At 56.2% G+C, this 18,204-nt stretch overlaps 3 protein-coding genes across 12 annotated transcripts; 2 read left to right on the forward strand and 1 right to left on the reverse strand.

Moving 5' to 3' along the window:
• Positions 1–1,399: 1,399 nt before the first annotated feature.
• On the forward strand, positions 1,400–6,410 carry DOC2A (double C2 domain alpha). Of its 6 annotated transcripts, XM_072942910.1 has the most exons (11): positions 1,400–1,531; positions 2,215–2,488; positions 2,851–2,930; positions 3,150–3,224; positions 3,346–3,455; positions 4,555–4,681; positions 4,763–4,822; positions 4,896–5,059; positions 5,190–5,271; positions 5,348–5,444; positions 5,532–6,410. In XM_072942910.1, the coding sequence occupies exons 2-11, from the start codon at positions 2,224–2,226 to the stop codon at positions 5,675–5,677; spliced, it is 1,206 nt and encodes a 401-aa protein (XP_072799011.1). In that variant the 5' UTR covers positions 1,400–1,531; positions 2,215–2,223; the 3' UTR covers positions 5,678–6,410. The 6 variants fall into 6 exon arrangements, with proteins under 6 accessions (XP_072799011.1, XP_072799008.1, XP_072799009.1 ...); XM_072942907.1 differs by having other exon boundaries at positions 4,555–4,822; positions 5,327–5,444; XM_072942908.1 differs by having other exon boundaries at positions 4,555–4,822.
• Positions 6,097–14,320, reverse strand: INO80E (INO80 complex subunit E). Of its 4 annotated transcripts, XM_072942912.1 has the most exons (8): positions 14,181–14,320; positions 13,950–14,020; positions 13,683–13,735; positions 11,148–11,226; positions 10,950–11,061; positions 10,469–10,585; positions 7,267–7,359; positions 6,560–6,690 (listed from the first exon to the last, which is right to left on the reverse strand). In XM_072942912.1, the coding sequence occupies exons 1-7, from the start codon at positions 14,259–14,261 to the stop codon at positions 7,288–7,290; spliced, it is 585 nt and encodes a 194-aa protein (XP_072799013.1). In that variant the 5' UTR covers positions 14,262–14,320; the 3' UTR covers positions 6,560–6,690; positions 7,267–7,287. The 4 variants fall into 4 exon arrangements, with proteins under 4 accessions (XP_006201329.1, XP_015092360.1, XP_072799013.1 ...); XM_006201267.4 differs by lacking the exon at positions 7,267–7,359 and having other exon boundaries at positions 6,097–6,690; XM_072942911.1 differs by lacking the exons at positions 6,560–6,690; positions 7,267–7,359 and adding an exon at positions 8,246–8,535.
• A 518-nt stretch (positions 14,321–14,838) lies between these two features.
• HIRIP3 (HIRA interacting protein 3) lies at positions 14,839–17,664 on the forward strand. Of its 2 annotated transcripts, none has more exons than XM_072942903.1 (7): positions 14,839–14,975; positions 15,128–15,248; positions 15,368–15,482; positions 15,707–16,734; positions 16,836–17,004; positions 17,088–17,186; positions 17,273–17,664. In XM_072942903.1, exons 2-7 carry the CDS (start codon positions 15,243–15,245, stop codon positions 17,434–17,436), a joined length of 1,581 nt encoding a protein of 526 aa, XP_072799004.1. In that variant the 5' UTR covers positions 14,839–14,975; positions 15,128–15,242; the 3' UTR covers positions 17,437–17,664. The 2 variants fall into 2 exon arrangements, with proteins under 2 accessions (XP_072799004.1, XP_015092358.2); XM_015236872.3 differs by having other exon boundaries at positions 14,925–15,050.
• The last annotated feature ends 540 nt before the right edge of the window (positions 17,665–18,204 follow it).

An 18,204-nucleotide genomic window follows, 5' to 3' on the forward strand; every position in this document is an offset into this window, starting at 1 on the left:
AAAATCACAGTATTTAGTGATGCCAACCTAGTGCCAGGCCCAGCTTGGGGCAGCCTCTGCTCCTTGATAGCAGAGGAGACCACCAGGCCTGGGGGGGCTGTTCCAGTAAGTGTCTTAGGAAGAGGTGGCCCAGAATGACCCTGAAGAAAAGAAAGATCTTCCAGGCTGAGAAACTTACGTGAGCAAAAGCCTGGAGGTCTGAGAGATCTAGGTGTGTTCTAGGAACTACAAGTAATGTTCCTGAGAGCCAGCAAGATGAGTAAGGGTGAGGAGATCAGAGACGTCAGGGTCTTGGACTGAAGGGTCTTAAAGGCCACTGTGAGGACTTTGTCTTTGTGGGCTGGTAAGTTTGGGGCAAAGAAGAGCAAAGATCAAAGGCTGGAGTTAAGACTGACAGGCAGACATCAGGGTTCAGATGAGACCGGCAGTCAGATAAGGAAGGGTGGTAGGGCTCTGGGGCTTTCAGAGCGATGCCACACGCCCTGCCTTCTAGAGATGGGAGAGTGAGGGAAGGTGGATTCCCAAAGGAGAATGCCATCCCGGAGAAGGGGACTCGGGCCCTCGGGAGCTGGGGTGGGTCACAAAGAGAGAAGCCTGAACAGCCTAAAGAAGGCGCGGGGGAGGCGGGGGAGGTCACAGCCTCGAACCCCAGACTGTGAGGTTCCCCAACTGGGATCTGGGACCCCGAGATCCCAAGCCAGCGACTGCAGGCAGATCAGAACCCCTTCCCTTGCCCGCTCTTGGGTCACTGCGGATCTCTAAGCCCCGCCTCGCAGGCCCCACCCCTACGGATATTAGGAGGGGAGGGCCAGACACCCTCCCTCCTCCTAGGAGCGCTCTCTGAGGGGGAGGGGGTGAGGACGCATGGGGGGGCAGGATTAGCCGACGTCGCCATGGCAACTAGGCTGGTGGTCTGCCCTGGAGAGCCGGGAGGGAAGCAAGGAGAAAGCAATGGAGGGAGGCACCGTGGGCTCGGTGCGGAGGCGAGGCCGGAGCCGGGGTCTCCAGGGAGGAGTTGGGGAACACCGGGCAGTTCTCAACTGTTGGTTCCCGGTGGCGCAGGGAGCCCGTGTGTTTGTGCGTGTGTGTATGCGAAGTTCTCCGGGGTGAGTGTGCCAGCGCGTGTCTGGGTTTGTGCATGAGTGTGAACGTGAGCACGTGGGCACTGGCGTGTGCGCGGGAGTGCCTGTGCAAGATGCGTGTGCTAGCCCGCCCGTGTGTGTGTGTGTGTGTGTGCACTTGTGTGCGCTCCCAAGTGTGCCCGGGAGGGCGCCGGAGGGAGAGTCCTGCCCCCTCCCCAGCCTCCGGCCGTCCCTCCCCGCCCCCCGCCGCCTGCGCCGGCTGCATCCTCGCCTCCACCTCGCTCACCCCCTCCTCCCCGCACTTTCTCCAGCTCTCCCTCCCTCTCGGCTCAGACTGCCGGACTCCGCGCTCTTCTCGCCGGCCGCCCTGGGAATCGCCGGCCGCCACCGCCCAGCCCGCACCCGCTGTCCCCCCAGTGCTTGGGCACCTGTTGGAGGCGCAGAGGCAGGTGCAGGGGGCTGGGCTGCCAGGGGCGAGAGGGTGAGGGTGAGTGTGTGTTAGCTTGTATGTGCCTCCGGGGGTGTTCAGCTCTCCGGAGGCTGCAATTTCTGGCTCCTCTGGAGAGCCAGTCTCAGCAGAAGGCATCTGAGCCAGGGGTCCTCACTTTGGGCTGCAGAGGGTGGGGGACCAGGCAGGCAGGCAGGCAGATCCTGGGTCTGAATGAAGAGACAGTGGGAAGTGAAAACCTCAGGGGTGACACACAGGCTGGACAAGTGCCTGATGCAGAAGGATAGACAGAGCCTCAGAGAGACAGAGGAGGGGGCCTATGGGGCTGCTTCAGGGGTAGGCAGGACCCAGGGGAGACAAAAGCCCAGAATGAGGGGCAGGAGCCGGGGAGATGACAAAGGGACAATCTAGAGGTAAGTGGGCAAGGCTGAGGTGGAGCCGGGACCTATCTGGGGGGAGTGGGCCGGCATCCCAGCCCCTGTAGCACACAGCTTGGGGTCTGGAGGGCCCAAGCCTTCTGCCTGCCTGGCAGATGGCATAGGCTGCCCCCTCCCTCCTCATCTAGGATGGGAGGTCAGTGAAGCCAGACCCCTGAGATTGCCACCTGGCCCTTGGCCAGCAGCCGGTAGATATGAGGAATCAGCCCTGGGCTCACGCTCTCTCAAACCTCCCTTCCCCAGCCAGGGGTGCTGCATGAGGGGCCGCAGGGGCGACCGCATGACCATCAACATCCAGGAGCACATGGCCATCAACGTGTGCCCCGGGCCCATCCGGCCCATCCGCCAGATCTCTGACTACTTCCCCCGCCGGGGACCAGGACCCGAAGGGGGTGGTGGGGGCTTTGGAGAGGCCCCTACTCATCTGGCTCCCCTGGCCCTGGCACCCCCCGCAGCCCTCCTTGGGGCCACCACACCCGAGGATGGAGATGAGGTGGACAACTATGACTCGGATGATACCAGTGAGTTTGGGGGCTTGAAGGGCCCAGGGTGCTAATGGGGGTCTCCAGGCTTGTGGGAAGGGGATGGGGCTGTGCTAGGGGGTGGGGAGGTGGCGGGCACTGCTGCCCAGCTGCAGTTGGAGTGGAGATTACAGCTTCAGCAAGGCTCAGTATTCAATATTTCTGCTGAGACACTCAACCACCCACACAGCCCAGTTGCACCCCAGCCAGGGACCCAGACGCGCACACATTCGCAGGCTGACAGACACAGACACGCACACACCTTCACAGCTGGCACACGTAGCAGGCCTGCCCACCCGTCTCTCACACACACCTGTCTTTATGCACGGACTCATTCAGGCTACCTCTTCCCTCTTCTCCAGCTGCCCTGGGCACGCTGGAGTTTGACCTTCTCTACGACCAGGCTTCTTGCACTCTGCACTGTAGTATCCTCAGGGCCAAGGTGGGTACTCCCTGCCTCCCAAGCTCTGGCCCTGTTTGCCTCCCACCCTGGGAGGGCGGTTTCCATCCTCCCTTCCCTTCCTGAGCCCTGACTCCTGCTCCCCTACCTCCCCAGCAGCATTCTTGGCTCTCCACCCTCCAAAGGTCCACTCTGCAGAGGGAGGGAGGGAAGGCGGGCAGGCTGGGAACTCACAGCCCTCTTCCCTCCCCTTCTCCCCAGGGCCTCAAGCCCATGGATTTCAATGGCCTGGCCGACCCCTACGTCAAGCTGCACCTGCTGCCTGGAGCCTGCAAGGTAATGGGCTCCTTGCCCCCCAAGCCTAACCCAGCTTGTCGGTCTGTCCCCAACTTCCCCTGCCTTCAGCCTCTGTGGGTCTGGGGGAATGTACTGAGAACCCTTGGTCCCCACATCTTAGGCCAATAAGCTAAAAACTAAAACTCAGAGGAACACACTGAATCCCGTGTGGAACGAGGACCTGACGTACAGCGGAATCACAGATGATGACATCACCCACAAGGTGCTCAGGTGAGGGGTCCATCCTCCCTGTTACCGAGGATTCCAGCTCAGCACCTCCTCTGGGACAGCGAGTGGTTGTTGGCACCTTCTTTGGTTGGTTTATCTAGCTCCCATTAAGCCCCTCTGAGATGCTCAAGAACCATCCATGGCTCCCCATCCCTCTCGGGAGGAGGCCAAAGTACTTCCCTAGCATTCCTGCCCCTCCCAAATGTCTCCTCCTGCTCCTCCAACAGAGGACTGCCCTCTTCTGACTGGTCAGGGTCATAATTCCTGACCTTTGCCTGCTGTGTCTCTTCCACCTGGAAAACACTCCTGCTTCCTCTCTTGCCAGCTGAAATCCCACTCATCATTCGAGGCTCTGCCTGCTCCTGAAATCTTTCCCCGGTCACCAAGACCCCTTTTCAGAATCCCTGACTTAAGTCAGACCTGTGCAGCGGAGGTCTGCCCGTTATGTTGCCTATGTTCCCCTAACATCTCTAAGGAGTGAAGCCTCAAGGGACAGGAATGGGAACAGTGTTAGAGAGGTTAAGTGACTTGCCCGAGGTCCTGTGGTCACTGGGAATTGAACTCCCCTGCAGGACAGAAGTACTCAAGAGTGTCGCAGCAGAAGTAAGGGCAGGAGGCTATAAACAGGGGCGATGGAAGGAAAAGCTCTTGGTTGCTGGGCTCATGAGTCTCTTCCTAGGCTGGCTCCCTGCTCCACGTAGAAAACGACAAGGACATCCAAACTGGTGCGCACCCTGTGCGCATTCAGTAGGATCCTGTCCCCAGGCCCTGAATGGAGGCACTATGTGCGTGGGGAGGTGTTCTCAAGATTTGTGAGGCCTTCCTCAAGGAGCTGAGCAGGTCCTGATAGGCCAGGGACAGCCTGGGCAGCTGGAAAGGGAGGAGCAGAGGATCAGAGCAAATCAAAGCATCCTTCTCTAGCTCCAGGCCCAGTGCTCACCACAGAGCCCTGAGACAGCCCATTTTACAAGTGAGGTGCAGAGTATCTGGGCAGAGCTAGGACTAGCCTCAGGTGCTCTGAGTTTGGTCAGAGGACATCTCTCCTACACTGGAGTGGGGCTCAGGTTCCCCAGGGGGCCTTGACCCTGCAGTTCCCTGCCAGGATCTCCGTCTGTGACGAGGACAAGCTGAGCCACAATGAGTTCATCGGGGAGATCCGCGTCCCTCTCCGCCGCCTCAAGCCTTCACAGAAGAAGCATTTTAACATCTGCCTTGAACGCCAGGTCCCGGTCTGTGTGGGGCTGTGGGACACTAGGGGAAGGGGGCCCTGGGGAGACCAGGCTTCCAGTACTTTCTCTTTGCCCCCTCAGTTGGCTTCACCCTCTTCCATGTCTGCGGCGCTGAGAGGCATCTCCTGTTACCTGAAGGAGGTGAGCCACCCCCAGGGACCACGTCTGCGCGGGAGGGGTGAGGATGCAGGCTGACACCTATGTCTGCCCGCAGCTGGAGCAGGTGGAGCAGGGGCCTGGGCTGCTGGAAGAGCGGGGGCGCATTCTGCTGAGCCTCAGCTACAGCTCCCGGCGCCAGGGGCTGCTAGTGGGCATCGTGCGCTGTGCCCACCTGGCTGCCATGGATGTCAACGGCTACTCCGACCCCTACGTCAAGACGTGAGCCCTTGTCTTGCCCTGGGGTCCACCCTCCCCTTCCCAGGGACCTGCCCCCAGCCTCATCCTCTTCTGTGCCTGGCCTGTCCCTGACCAACCTGCTCCCCTACCCTATACCCCTGGAACTTGGCAGGTACCTGAGGCCAGACGTGGATAAGAAGTCCAAGCATAAAACGTGTGTGAAGAAGAAGACTCTCAACCCGGAATTTAATGAGGTAAATGGGGCAGGAATCGAGGGGGCCTGGGGCTAGGGGCAGCACCTCATGGAAGGTGTGGCTTGCTCTGTTCCAGGAGTTCTTCTATGAGATGGAGCTCTCGGCTCTGGCCACCAAGACACTGGAAGTCACAGTCTGGGACTATGACATTGGCAAATCCAACGACTTCATTGGTGAGGGAGGAGCCTGCTGGGTGGTGCTGATGGGGGCAGACTGCAGTGAGACAGGCCCTGATTCCGCCTGCCTCTACTGCTCCCCAGGTGGCGTATCCCTGGGGCCAGGCACCCGGGGAGAGGCCCGGAAGCACTGGAGTGACTGTCTGCGGCAGCTGGACACCACCCTGGAGCGCTGGCACACCCTGACCAGCGAGCTGCCCCAGGCAGCTGGAGCCCTTCCCTCAGCCTGAGAGGACGGTGGCTGCCCAGTACAGGCCCCCTGGGGCTGGGTCCAGCACCCAACCTTCGCACGAGTGTGTTGCACGTTTACACGGGGTGGATGCCCCACTCTGCACTACTTGTCTTATTTAGTGAGAGTCTCCATGACCGTGGGTCTGTCTTCTTGTGAGGGACTGTGGAGATCTATGTTCACATATGCAAACTTCCTCCTGCCTGACTCGCTACAACATGCAAATATGCAAACCACCCGTCCTGTGCACACCTGGCACACCTGCCGGGGGAGTCCTGCAGTGCCCTATCCCAAGCCCCAGCTGCTGCTCCTCTCTCCTGCCTCTCCAGGCTGCCCGTCCCCCTCCCCACACAGGGAGGAGGTCGGATTGGGGGGGGTTTGGAGGAGACCGTTTCCAAAACAGAAACAAAAAAGACAAAAAAGAGCCACTCCTTTAATACAGAATATTCATTTAAAAAAAACCAAAAAACAAAAAATAAACACCTAGCCCTGTACAGCTGCCCTTTTAAGCAGGGGGCCACCACAGGGTTTCTGCCTCTCTGAGAGGTGGCAGATGCTCTTGGCCACTCATTAAATAACTGTCCCCGAGACTGGGCTGGGATGTGAGGGCAGGAGCCCTGCCCTCTCTGGAGACGGCCCACCTTCCAGGGGACATTCGTGCATGTTTACGCCTTTTCTGATTGTGTCAGTGGCCACAGCATGGCAACTGGGTGTCAATAAATGTCTCTGTGGAAGCTAGGGGCTCATGTGTGCTGGCACAGAGGGCACTGGGCAGGGAGTCGGGCGGGAGGGTCACTCTGGGATGTCGATTACCAGGTCATCATCCCCATCCAGGGCGTCGTCCCCGCTGCCCGCATCGCTGAACATCTGCCGAGGGACGGCACTCAGGATCGTAGGTGGGGGCATTTTGGGTGGGGGCAGTGGGGCCAGGGCTGCCCCCACCCCGGCCCCAGAACCCCGGCCTGGGAAGGTCAGTGGCCCTCCCACAGGGCAGTCTGGGGGTCCCACCGCCATCTGCAGCAGGGGGAAGAAACACAGGGAGGGCTGATTAGGGAGGCACTGGGACCTCCAGGAGGCTGTTGCTGCCCCTTAAGGCAGTTCTACTGGATGGGAAAGAGGGTAAAGGCTTATTCAAGGGTTAGTGGACACAGCCAGGCCAGCCAATGCTGGAACCAGGGAGCCTGCCCCACCTCAGCCCCTTCAGAGTCTCCAACCAGCAAGTGCCTGGGGGTGAGGGGTGGTGATGGAAGTGGTGATGAGGGTGGTAGTGGAGGGGGTCTTACAGGAAACCAGGAGGGAAAGGCTGGGCCCTGCCCTCGCCAGTAAGGCACCTTGGCTGCCTCTAACAGCAGTTAGAGCCAGAGTCAGCCTGGAGTGCCTGCTTGCCCGCCTCTGGGCCCCTCAGAGACCACTTGCCACCACAGGCCTCCTCTCTCTCTTCCTCCTGAGGGACTCACTGGTTCAGTGGAGGGTGTCAAAGGCCTTCCCCCCCCCCCACTGTGTGAGGCAGCTACCTCTCAGATCTTGGATGGGCCCCCTTTTGGGATCCCCGCAGCCACTGGCCTAGGCCAGGCCCTCCTCTCAGCTCACCTGGGCTACGGTACCAGCCTCCTAACTGGACTCCCTGCCTTCAGCCTCTCCCAGATCCAGCTCCTCCTCCACACTGCAGCCAGAGTGAGCTCTCTAAAACACAAACCTGAGCGTGTCATTCTGCCACCTGAGGGCCTCTAGCTCCTCATTGCCCTTGGCACAGGCAGTGCCTGAGAACAGGTCAACCCCTCCACCTGGCGTGTCCTTTTCTGTCAAAAGTTCTGCTTTGTCCTCTGCTGGGAATGGGCTCTGTCCTGCCCAATCCTCCAGCCCCAGCCCTGCCAGGTCCTTCCAAATCTTCCCTGCAGAGCTCTATGAGCCTCAAGCTTTGCCCGTGGACACAAACTGAGCACTTACTATGGGCCAGATGGTTTCCGATAATGATCTCTGACCATTCTGACCACCCTAGAAGGGAGGAGAGGCCATCGGCCAGAGGAGGAAACAGGCTTAGAGATGGAGGCTTCAAGGCACAGGCCTGCCGGGTCTCCACCGGGCAGCGTTCAATCTAGCTGTGGGGTGGGGGATGGCAGGAAACACTTATGCGTGGTCCTCACAGTGGCCCTTCTGATGGCTTCAACACACTCGGTCCTTGAGGTCTACTCTCTGCTTCTCAAGGAGTCCTCGCCCTCACTGCTGTTCCTGGGGTGCTCTGGAGGGCCAGAGTGGGTCCGTACCCCAGGGGACATGAGCCTGCCAGGACTGAGGACAGACAGGAGGCCCAGCTCTGCACAGCACCCTTGCCCCCTCCACCAGGCACCCATGAGTACACACGGGAGCAGACGCGCATGCACGAGGACTGGCATGAGAGCTGTCCCTCTGCGCTGGCTACCACCTCTCAATTCCCCACCCGAGACTCCATGTCCTACCCCTGTTTGGACTTACTCAATGGCCACTACATCGGGACCCAGAGCAGCTTCCCAGGGACCAGGCCCTGGGCTAAGTGTTTTCTCTCCCTTAACTCATTTTCCCCTCACAGTGAACAGAGAAGCAAGCCGAGGCTCCGGGAGTTGGATGACGTGCCCAAGTCCCCCAGTGAGTGTGTGGAGCTGCACAAACCTGGCTAAGCCCGGCTGAGGCCCCGGCTCCTGACTGCCCTGCTGCAGTCTGCACAGCTTCCCTCTCTCCTCCTCAGACTTGCCCTCTCCTGTCTCCTCACGCCATGCCGCCCAGAAACTTCAGTGATGCCATGCTGTTTACTCTCACCACGCCTGCTCCAGCCCGAACAACACTTCTGCCGTGTCCTCGTCTTCCTTCCACTATTGCCTCAGCCTGGAATATCCAAATCTCACTTACCCTGGGCTCAAATGTTACCTGTTCTTTGAGTCCATCCCTGATTTAGCCCCTCCTCCATGCTCAGCAACTGATTTGGGCCCCTCTCTCCTGCAAGTCCAGAACTTAGCATCCTGACCCTCCTCTGCTTCAGGATTCAGCCCCTCAGAGCCACAAACTGCCAAGCCCACACCACGTCACACCTCTGCCCTCTGCTCCAGGTTTCCTTGCCCCTTGCCTTCTCCACCATCCTGCTCCACAGGCCAGAAGCAAAAACCATGCTAAGGAGAGTGAAGCAGAAGCTAAGTGGTATCACCACCCATTATCTACCCATTTTTCAGGCTCAAGGACCAAGGTCACACAGGAGTAAGTGGCAGAGCCGGGGTTCGAACTCCAGAACCCACACTCCTAACACCGCAAGCATGGCTCCTATTTCACTTATGGCTCTAGAGCCTTGAGTCTACAGTCTCCCCAGCCTGAGAGCTGTCCTGCCCAGTCTCCATCCCACTGTGACTCAGAGCTGGAAGGGCATTGCATTTCATGCCCTCATCTCTCCCAGGGCTCAGGGCACAGACCTCTTCTCTTCTCCACACTCTCACCCGATGATCGCATCTACCTCCCCGCCAATGCCCTCCAACGACACACCCCACGGGCCCCGGGCTCACACTACCCAGTTGTCTCACTGGCATCTCCAGACAGCATCTCAACATGTCCAAACCAAACTCATCTTCCCTCCCAAACCTGCTCCTCCCACTGTCCTCCCCGACTTAGCCAAGGGCCAGCTCAGCTTCTTCAGTTGCTCAGGCCGACAACCCCGGAGTCATCCCTGACGCCTCTCCTCACAGCCCACCCTGGTCTTCCCATGCTCATTCTGTGAAAGAGACCCGTCATCCACTGTTCACCCTTCCCTCTGCTGTTTGGTTGATTGCGGTAGCCCCCTCACCAGTGTCCCCACGTCCATCCTGACCCCCCATCTCCATCTATTCACAGCAGTTGTCAGGCAATTTTCTTAACATGTCAATCAGATCAGATTGCCCCAAAGTCCCATCTTCTCCAATGGCTCCCATTTCACTCACAGTACAAGGCGAGGCCCTCCACAACCTTGTCCCTCAGCTACTGCTCTGACCTGCCCTCTGGTCATTCTCACTTTCCTTCACCCACACTGGCTTCCGTCCTGGTCCCCGAACACATCTCTCTCAGGGCTCCTGTGCTGGTTCTTCTCCCTGAATGAAACACTTCCCAGAGAGTCACAGGGCTTCTGCTCACTTCCTTAAAGTCTCTCACCACCCAGCTGTAAATAGCAGCCCTACGTGCTCAGGTGTTTCCCATCCTCTTTACCTGACTCCATTTGTCTACATGGTTACCTACATATCTTGTTTATTTTCTGCCTATTCTTCAAGAATGGGCTTCATGAAGGCAGGGATTTGTGTTTGTTTTGTTCACTATTGTATCTACAGCACCTAGAACAGTGCCCGGGACATAGCAGCTGCTCCCTAACACTCGCTGATTACATGTAGTTTGATCACTCACTTTACAGAGGCACAATCTGAGACCTAGAGGTTCAAAGAGAACTGCTCAAGGTGACATGATTTTCAAGAGGTGCAGTCATGACTTAATTCTAGACCCCACAACTCTGCCCCTCCTTGGGGGCTGCCTGGTATCAGAGAGCACCTGTGAAAATGAGCCTGGCCCCAGACACCTTCACTCTGAGTCCCCCAAGGCTGGTCCTGCCCTGATTTGTCTCAAATGGTGCCTGTGAGCCAGGACTTCTCTGACCCACCCCTCAGCGCCTAGCCCTGGGCTGGGCCCCCAGCAGTAGCCCCAGATCAGTCCTTCAAAGTTCTTGGACAGGTCCCCAGCCCCTGTCTTGAGCCTCCCTCAGATGGCTGTCCTGCCGTTCTGGCCCCTCCCTAATGTCCCCCAAACAGGGTACCTTGAGTTTCCGGGGCAGGCGGGGCCGTTTCTCCCGCTTGGGCCTCAGGGGGCTGGGCTCGGGCAGCTGCAGGGCCAGGTAGTCAGAAGGGAATGGGGGGTAGGGAGGGGAAGCCAGCTGCAGGCGGGAGTGAGGGGATGGAGATGGGAAATGGAGTGGATGGGGTGGGGGTGAAGGGAAGAAATGCAAACAGGAGAATGGAAAAACAAGAGATGGTGATGAGTGTGGCTCCTGAGAACAGAGGGGAGGGGACAGCAGCAGGACTGTGTCCTGGGGTCTGCTCTCCTCAGTCACGTCTGTCCCCCATTCCTACACCAGAGAGAAGTGGGCAGCCCCGACTCACACCCCTCCAAGGGACGCTTGCTGGCCACACCCAGACAGATATTCCTGGTGTTGAGCCAGCTTCACCCTGAGGCCTGGCCCCTCTGCCCAAATGATGCCCACCTTATTCCCGGGCATTTTACCACTGACCCCAACTCACCGAGCTCAGGTATGGGGAGGGGGCCCCAGTGGCCTGAAGGGGAAACCCTGTTGAAGGAGGCAGGGAGAGGCTGGAGGGGGAGGGGGCACCTCCCAGTGGAGGGCTCCTCTTCCTGGAGGAAAGAACAGGGGAGGGGATTAGAGGCAGTGAGGAGGCCCAGGTGCCCCCCACCCCCAGAGAAGAATGATGGCTTCTCACCTCTTAGGGGCCGGAGTGTCCGACAACTTGGGTGTCCCCTCTGTCTCACTGTTATCTGAAGATGCAGTGGCATCTGAGTCTGTATGGGGAGGGCTGGTTAAGTGGGGAGTCGGAAGTCCCCGTCTACCCCAGAAGGGTATAATCTCAAATCTATGGAAAGGCTCTGGGGACCGTGACTCCCCAGTTGGCACACGTGTGCGATTCTGGGGAGGCCCATACCTTCCTCAGCTTCTTAGAAAGTCCTTTCCAACCGACTTCCTGCTTGGGCTCCTCCATGGTAACACATTTGTCAAACACTATGTGCCAGGGTCTGAACAGGCACTTGACATTCAACGCCTCTCCTTGTCTTCAGAACCATCCAAGGAGGAAGCTGTGGAACTGGGACTTAAACCCAGGTCTCTGACTCCATGACCATTTTATGCCACTCTCTCCTTAGTCACCTCTAAACTGCCCTCAGCATTTACTCCAACCCTCACATCCAGGGTCTTGTTAAGTTACCCCTCCAATCTCTACCTTTACTCATTGCTTCCCATTCCAACTGCCACAAGGTCAGGTGACCACCATGTCAAAATCACCTAAGCAATCTCATCTCTCCCACCACCCACGGTCCACTCTGACCCCAGGATGACCTAGAACGTAAAACTGATCACATCCTCCCCAATGATGTCTCCCAAGGCCTGCAAGCATTTGAAGCCCTTCTCTTTTTTTTTTTTTTTTTGAAGCCCTTCTCAATATGGCCTCAACCTACCTTTCTGGTCTCCCAACTGACCTGTATTCTCCACATCACACCAATCTATTTTCTCAGAAACAAAATTTATTCCCCAGATTTGTGCCCCTATCTAGAAGGCCCACCACTCACTTAACAAATAACCACTTACATACGATACATGCCATTCCCAGTTTCTCTGCTCAGATAGATCCTTTAAGAAGCAGACTAAATGCCACCTCTCTGAGAAGTCTCCCAGAATCCCTCAGGCCCAGTTGGTGGCTGGCTCTCCCAGAACCCTCTACTCTCACATGTCATGGCTCTCCTCACTGTGCTAAGATGTCACATGTGGGAGACTCCCTGGCGACACTGTGGGCTTCTCTGGGATGTAAGTGGTGGCTTACATCTCTGGCTCTTGCTTCTCAGATTTATCCCACCCTGACCATGAACACGCTGGGTTTTCTCATGATTCCTATCCTGAAGTACCCCTTGAACAGAAAGTTAACTAAAAGACCTCCAGGAAGGAACAGACAATGAGAAGCTAGAATAAAAGCCTAATGTTTTGCCGTGACTTACACAAGCTGGCTCCTATCTACTTCTCTGACCTCATCTACTATCCTATGCTATTCTATAATACATAAATGAGTGGGCTATTGTGTGTTCTAATAAAACAAACAGCCTGCCTGGCTGCTGTTTGCTGATCCCTGCTCTAAACCAATGTTTAAAGGCATCACGGAAAGAGATGATTGCATGTGACATGGCTTATGAGAAAAACAGGGCCACCAATGCCCACATTAGGGCTTTTCAAACTGTGGGTATCAACCCATCAGTGGGTCACAAAGTCAATTTATTGCTATGCAACGAGCATTAAATGGGGGAAAAAAGCAGTCTAAAAAGTATCAGAACAAATTTCACAGTGATCTTAACATAGTTTCATTAAATTTTGTTTTATAAGTAAGTATGTATGCAGGGGTTGATCACGGTTGTAACATATACAGTTGCTTGTAAGCAATACTCAAAAAAAGTTTGAGAACGCTGCTTTATGTGCTTCAGCTCTTCTGTTCTTCAAAGAACCTGGTACGTTCTTACCTCAGGGAATCTGCGTTTGTTATTCCCTCTCCTGGGAAATCTCTCACTCATATTTTCACAAGACAAGCTCAAACATTACTTCCTGAAAAGCCTTCTTGAACCCGTTAGTGAGATGTTGCCTGCCATCTGCTTTTGTATGGTTTGTAAACTAAGAATGGCCTTTTTACAAGGCTGGGAAAAAAAGTCCAAAGAAAAACATTTCATGACGTGTTAAAATTTTATGAAATTCGAACTTCAGCGTTCACGATAAAGTTAGATAAACACAGCCACGCTCACTTATTTGCACATCACCATTTGCTGCTTTTGCACTACAACCGCAGAGCTGAGTAACTGCAACAAAAATTATGTATTCTGCAAAGCCTAAAATACTTACTACCCGGCCCTTTACAGGGAAAGTTTATCAATCCCTGCTCTACTCCAATCACTACCACATAACCCTGATTTTATTCCTTTCAAATCCAAAGTTTTTTTGCTTACTTTTTATCCCCAACTAGAATACAAATTCCAAGAGGCTTTTTCCATCTTGGCTACCACTGTATGCCATGTGCAAAGCATGGTGCATGAAACACAGTAGATGCTCAGCATTATTTGAGTGTAAGAGTACTGAGGCGGAGGGCAAGCAACTAGGCTTAAGAACCACCTGAGGCTGTATCAGCCTCCACAGACTAAAGGGAGGGCCCAGGAGCTTGCTGAAGCGCCAGGAGCCACGTCCTCCACCAATATTTCATGACCCTGCTCACCAGAAGAGTCTTCATCCACGTTCTCGTACTGCAGAAGTCGGTCTAGTAGGAAACTGAGGGAAGAGGTGGAGAGAACAAGAGTGTTTATTCCCACCTCTGCAGTGTTGTCCTGGACCCTTGTCCCTTCTAGCTGGCCCGTTGGATCATCATAACAACCCTGTAACACAGGCATTATGCATTTGTGGCCCATTCCAGGATGAGTCCGAATGTAGATCCACTGGAGCCACCTCATCCTCTGGCCTCCTCTTGCCCCTCAACGTGTCTCACCTCTTGTCCCGGGACACCTTCAGCAATTTCCTCTGCGCCTTCCTCAGTTCCTCCTGGAAGCACTCGTGTTCCTGTATCACGGGCAAGGTGGGCGCTTGAGCTAACGGCCGTCCGCAGAGGGACAGAAGCCGGCCACAGCTCACCCCATTCCCTCCACACATAAGGTAAGTTGACATCGTACCAGCGCCAGGCCTCACCCCCTGCTCCCAACCTCCCCACTCTAGCACTCACGTAGATGAGGAACTTAAGCTTTCGCTTCAGGTTCCGGTATTTCTTCTTGTAGTCCACTTCGCCGTCCGCCGGCCCGTTCATGACCTGACCGGCCCCGGCAGCAGCGCCCTAGAACTAGCCCGGAGTCCCGCTACCCCAAACCTTGCTCAGCCCTGCCTCTCCCGCCTCTACTTCCGGAGACTCTGCAAAGCTGTGTATGCTGGGACTACATCTCCCGGCGAACTCCGCGCCCAGGGGTCGTAACCACTTCGGCTGCCTTCCTAGTGAATACTGGGAAAGCAACGTTCCTTGCAGGGGATACGCTGAAGATGGTGTCGCAGCGACGCGATGATGTCACAAAGATGGCAGATGGAGGAGGGCGCCCTTACTGATTCGAAATGTGCTTAGCGATTTGAAGCCACAAGAAAACTTGCCCCCTGGGATGCCTAGTTTCCAGGCGAACACGCCCCTTTTCTTCTGGCTTTCTAAATCTCAGAGACCTAGCTGGTGCCAGTGACCACCAACGGAGGCAGCGTCGCGGGTTGATTACGTTACACCCAAAGGTTGCCGGCTCCAAACTGGTTTCCCACGAGAATTTTAAAAGCGACTCGTTCTAAGAAAAGGAAAGAGCCGTGAGACCCTCCAACTGTCCGGGGAAAGCAGGTGTTGTCTGGCAAAGTTCTCGGTCCATGTGGCCGGCGACTGATACTCAACGGTCCCTTGCCTCAAGGCGCGACGACACTGCGCGTGCGCAAGCTTCTGTCAAACGGGCGGACGGAGGCCGAGAAGAAAAAAGGCGGGAGCCGCCAATTCCAGGTGGAGCAACATGGCGCGGGAGGATGAGATGCAGGAGTTCACCCGTAGCTTCTTCCGAGGCCGCCCAGACCTCAGGTGCACCGGAGGTTGGAGTTGGGGTTGGAAAGGGCAGGGGCGGGACAGGGACTCCGTCGTGACACGTGTTTCCGCAGCACGCTTACGCACTCCATCGTGCGGCGGAGGTTCTTGGCTTATGCGGGCCGCGACCACCTGGAACCTGAGGAGAAGCAGGCGCTGAAAAGGCTAGTGGAGGAGGAGCTGCTGAAAATGCAGGTGTGGGCGCGAGTCTGGGCCACCGGAGTCAGGGGTTGTGACCAAGGAGGAGGAGCCTAAGAGGGGTGGAGCAGAACACCACCTGGCTACACGTTTTTACTCTCTTGATGCACACACAGGTGGATGAAGCGGGTACCAAGGAAGAGAGGCGCGACCTTGCCAAGAAGGCGAAGAGGTCTCCCACCACCTGCCGTGATCCAGAGAGAAAAAGGTTCCGTTTCAATTCAGAGTCAGGTTAGTGCCTTCCACATAGTTGGCGCATTCAAAAAGTATTTATTGTGCATGTGTTATACTGTAGATGAGGGCCGTCGCCTGTGAGTTGGGAACTAGGAACAGGGTGGATGGACTACTGCCCTTCCCTCCATCTGTCAGAGCAGGATTCGAGGCAGCCTGTCCTAAGTGGAGGAAAAAGGGACAGGAGGAACCTGTCCTAACATTCTCTTCTTTCCACATTCCAGAGCCCAGCTCTGCAGCCTCCAGTCCAGACTGCCTCAGCCCCCCAGCAAAAAATGGGATGACAGCAGAAGTCAGTCCAGCTGAGGATGAGAGTCCAAAGCAAGCCTCAAAGGCAGTTGAGCAGAGCAGTGATGAAGAAGAACAGAGGAACCTGAATGCAAAGATTGGATTAGAGAAGGAGGTGGTGAAGGAGAGTAGTGAGGAGGAGGAGGAGGGCTCTGCCAGAACGAGCAAGGTCTGGAAAGAGAGCAGTGAGGAAGAGGAAGATGAGGAAAATGAAGGGAAGGAGGAGGAGGAGGAGGAGGAAAAGGAGCCCAAGGGCAGGACTAGGAAGAAGCCTGGGACAAAGAACAAGCAGGCACAAGGCAAGGCCTCAGCCAGTAGGAAGCAGGCCAGGGAGGAGAGTGAGGACGGTGAGGAGGAACGTGCCCAAAGGACAGGAAGGAAGGTGGAGGGGAAGAAAGGAACTAAAAGCCATGAGGAAAGTGAAAAGGAGAGTGAGGAGGAGGAGGAGGAGGCCCTAGCCAAGAAGAAAGAAAGAGAGGAGGGGGATTGGAAACCCAGAGCTCAGGGCAATGGAGGAAAAAGTTCAGCTTGGGAGAAGAGGAGCTGTAAGCAGAAAAGTAGGGCAGCAAGGCTGCTGGGAGACTCAGGGGACAGAGAGGAACAGAAGGAAATAGCAGCAGCAGGCAGTGGGGATACCAGTGGGGAAGATGAGGAGCCCCTGGTGCAGAGGAAGAGCAAGGACAAGACCCAGTGGAAGGGTGAAAAAAGGCAGAGTGGGAACAGTGAGGAGGATGCGGAAGATAGCTGGAGGAAGGTGAAACCAACTACTGGAAAGACAGCCAAAGTGGGCAGTTTCAACAGTGAGGCAAGTGACTCAGAGAAGGAGGTGAGTGATAGCCAGGCAGAGGGGAGCCCCAAAAGGGAGAGGAAGAACCGCTCTTCCCAGAAGAGCTCCAAGAAAGGCAGGACACGAAGCTCCTCCTCTTCTTCCACAGGGGACAGTCCAGAACCCAAAGGTGGGAAGGTGAGAGTTGAAGATGGGGTGGGAGGCCACCATTAGGGAAGAGGAAGAGCCTGACTCAAGCCCAGAAGGTTTGGCCTTCAGCTGTTGCTTTTCCCTGCCAGGCTGGCTCTGGTCGCCGTGGTGAGGACCACCCGGCTGTGATGAGGCTAAAGCGCTACATTCGGGCCTGTGGTGCCCATCGAAACTACAAGAAGTTGCTGGGCTCTTGCCGCTCACACAAGGAACGCCTGAGTGTTCTCCGGGCAGAGCTGGAAGCCCTGGGCATGAAGGGTGAGGCTGGGCATGTCCTGGGGGTTGCTGGAGAGGGCCTTGGCTGCTGGGGAGGAGAGGATCACAAGCTTCTTCTGCCCCAGGTAACCCTTCCTTAGAGAAGTGTCGGGCCCTGAAGGAACAGCGGGAGGAGGCAGCTGAGGTGGCCTCCTTGGATATTACCAACATCATCAGCAGTTCAGGTGAGGGGCTTCCTCCTACAAACCAGGAGCAGACGTGGAGTGGACTTTCCCATACAAATCATATCCTGCCTCCTCCTCACCTCTAGGCCGGCCACGTAGACGCACAGCCTGGAACCCTTCAGGAGAAGCATCCCCACCAGGGGAGCTATACCGCCGGACCCTAGACTCCGATGAAGAGCGGCCCCGCCCCCCACCTCCAGACTGGTCCCACATGCGTGGCATCATCAGCAGTGACGGGGAGAGCAACTGAGCTCCAGCTCCTCCACCCCCTGGTCCCCAGGAAGGACTTTCCACTTGTAGAAAGCATATGTAGCAACCCCCCACCCTACGCCTGCAGAGCAGAAGCAGCCTTCTTCAGAGAAGACCTGTAGCCCGCAGGGACACAAGTTATTGGGATCCTACTTCTCAGCTCCACATTCTGTTTAAGGTGTTTACAGGAATTTATTTTTTAAGACTCAATAAAGGAGTGTTTGAATCACCTCATCAAAACTGGTGCCCCACCCTCACCTGCTATGCTTTGGTCCAGGAAGCTGAGTAGCAGCCACTGCCCCCCTGGTCTGGTTCCCTTTGATTTCCCCGGATTCCCCAAAGTCCTGGCCTCTAGGCCTTGCAATCCAGTCTGCCACCAGGCTTGATCAGCATGGCTCCCTCCTCCAGCCTGACCAGTGGGCCCCTCTAATCACCTTTTAGCTGTGTCTGATAACCTGATGCCTAATTGAGAGGAGGATCCAAATAATTGGCCTTAAGAATGTGATGCACAAAATGAAAGGACTTGGGAACAGCTGTTGTTTATGTCTGTCTTCCCCCTTCTGGAAACAGCCACTTAGTTCATGGGCTGACTCTGTCAACATTGAAGGGCTGGGTACAGGACCTAGACCCGACCAATCTAGAGCACCCCCGGTTTCTGGCTACCGATCAAGCCAATGAAGTCACTTTAGGACTGCTGCTGGAATTCTTGTTGTTGAGGTTGTTGGTAAGATGTAAGTCTGGAGCTGCCAGGGGCCTGTGGGTGAGGTGA

Source organism: Vicugna pacos, chromosome 18 (genome assembly GCF_048564905.1).
Source record: "Vicugna pacos chromosome 18, VicPac4, whole genome shotgun sequence".
NCBI classification, from domain to species: Eukaryota; Metazoa; Chordata; class Mammalia; order Artiodactyla; family Camelidae; genus Vicugna; species Vicugna pacos.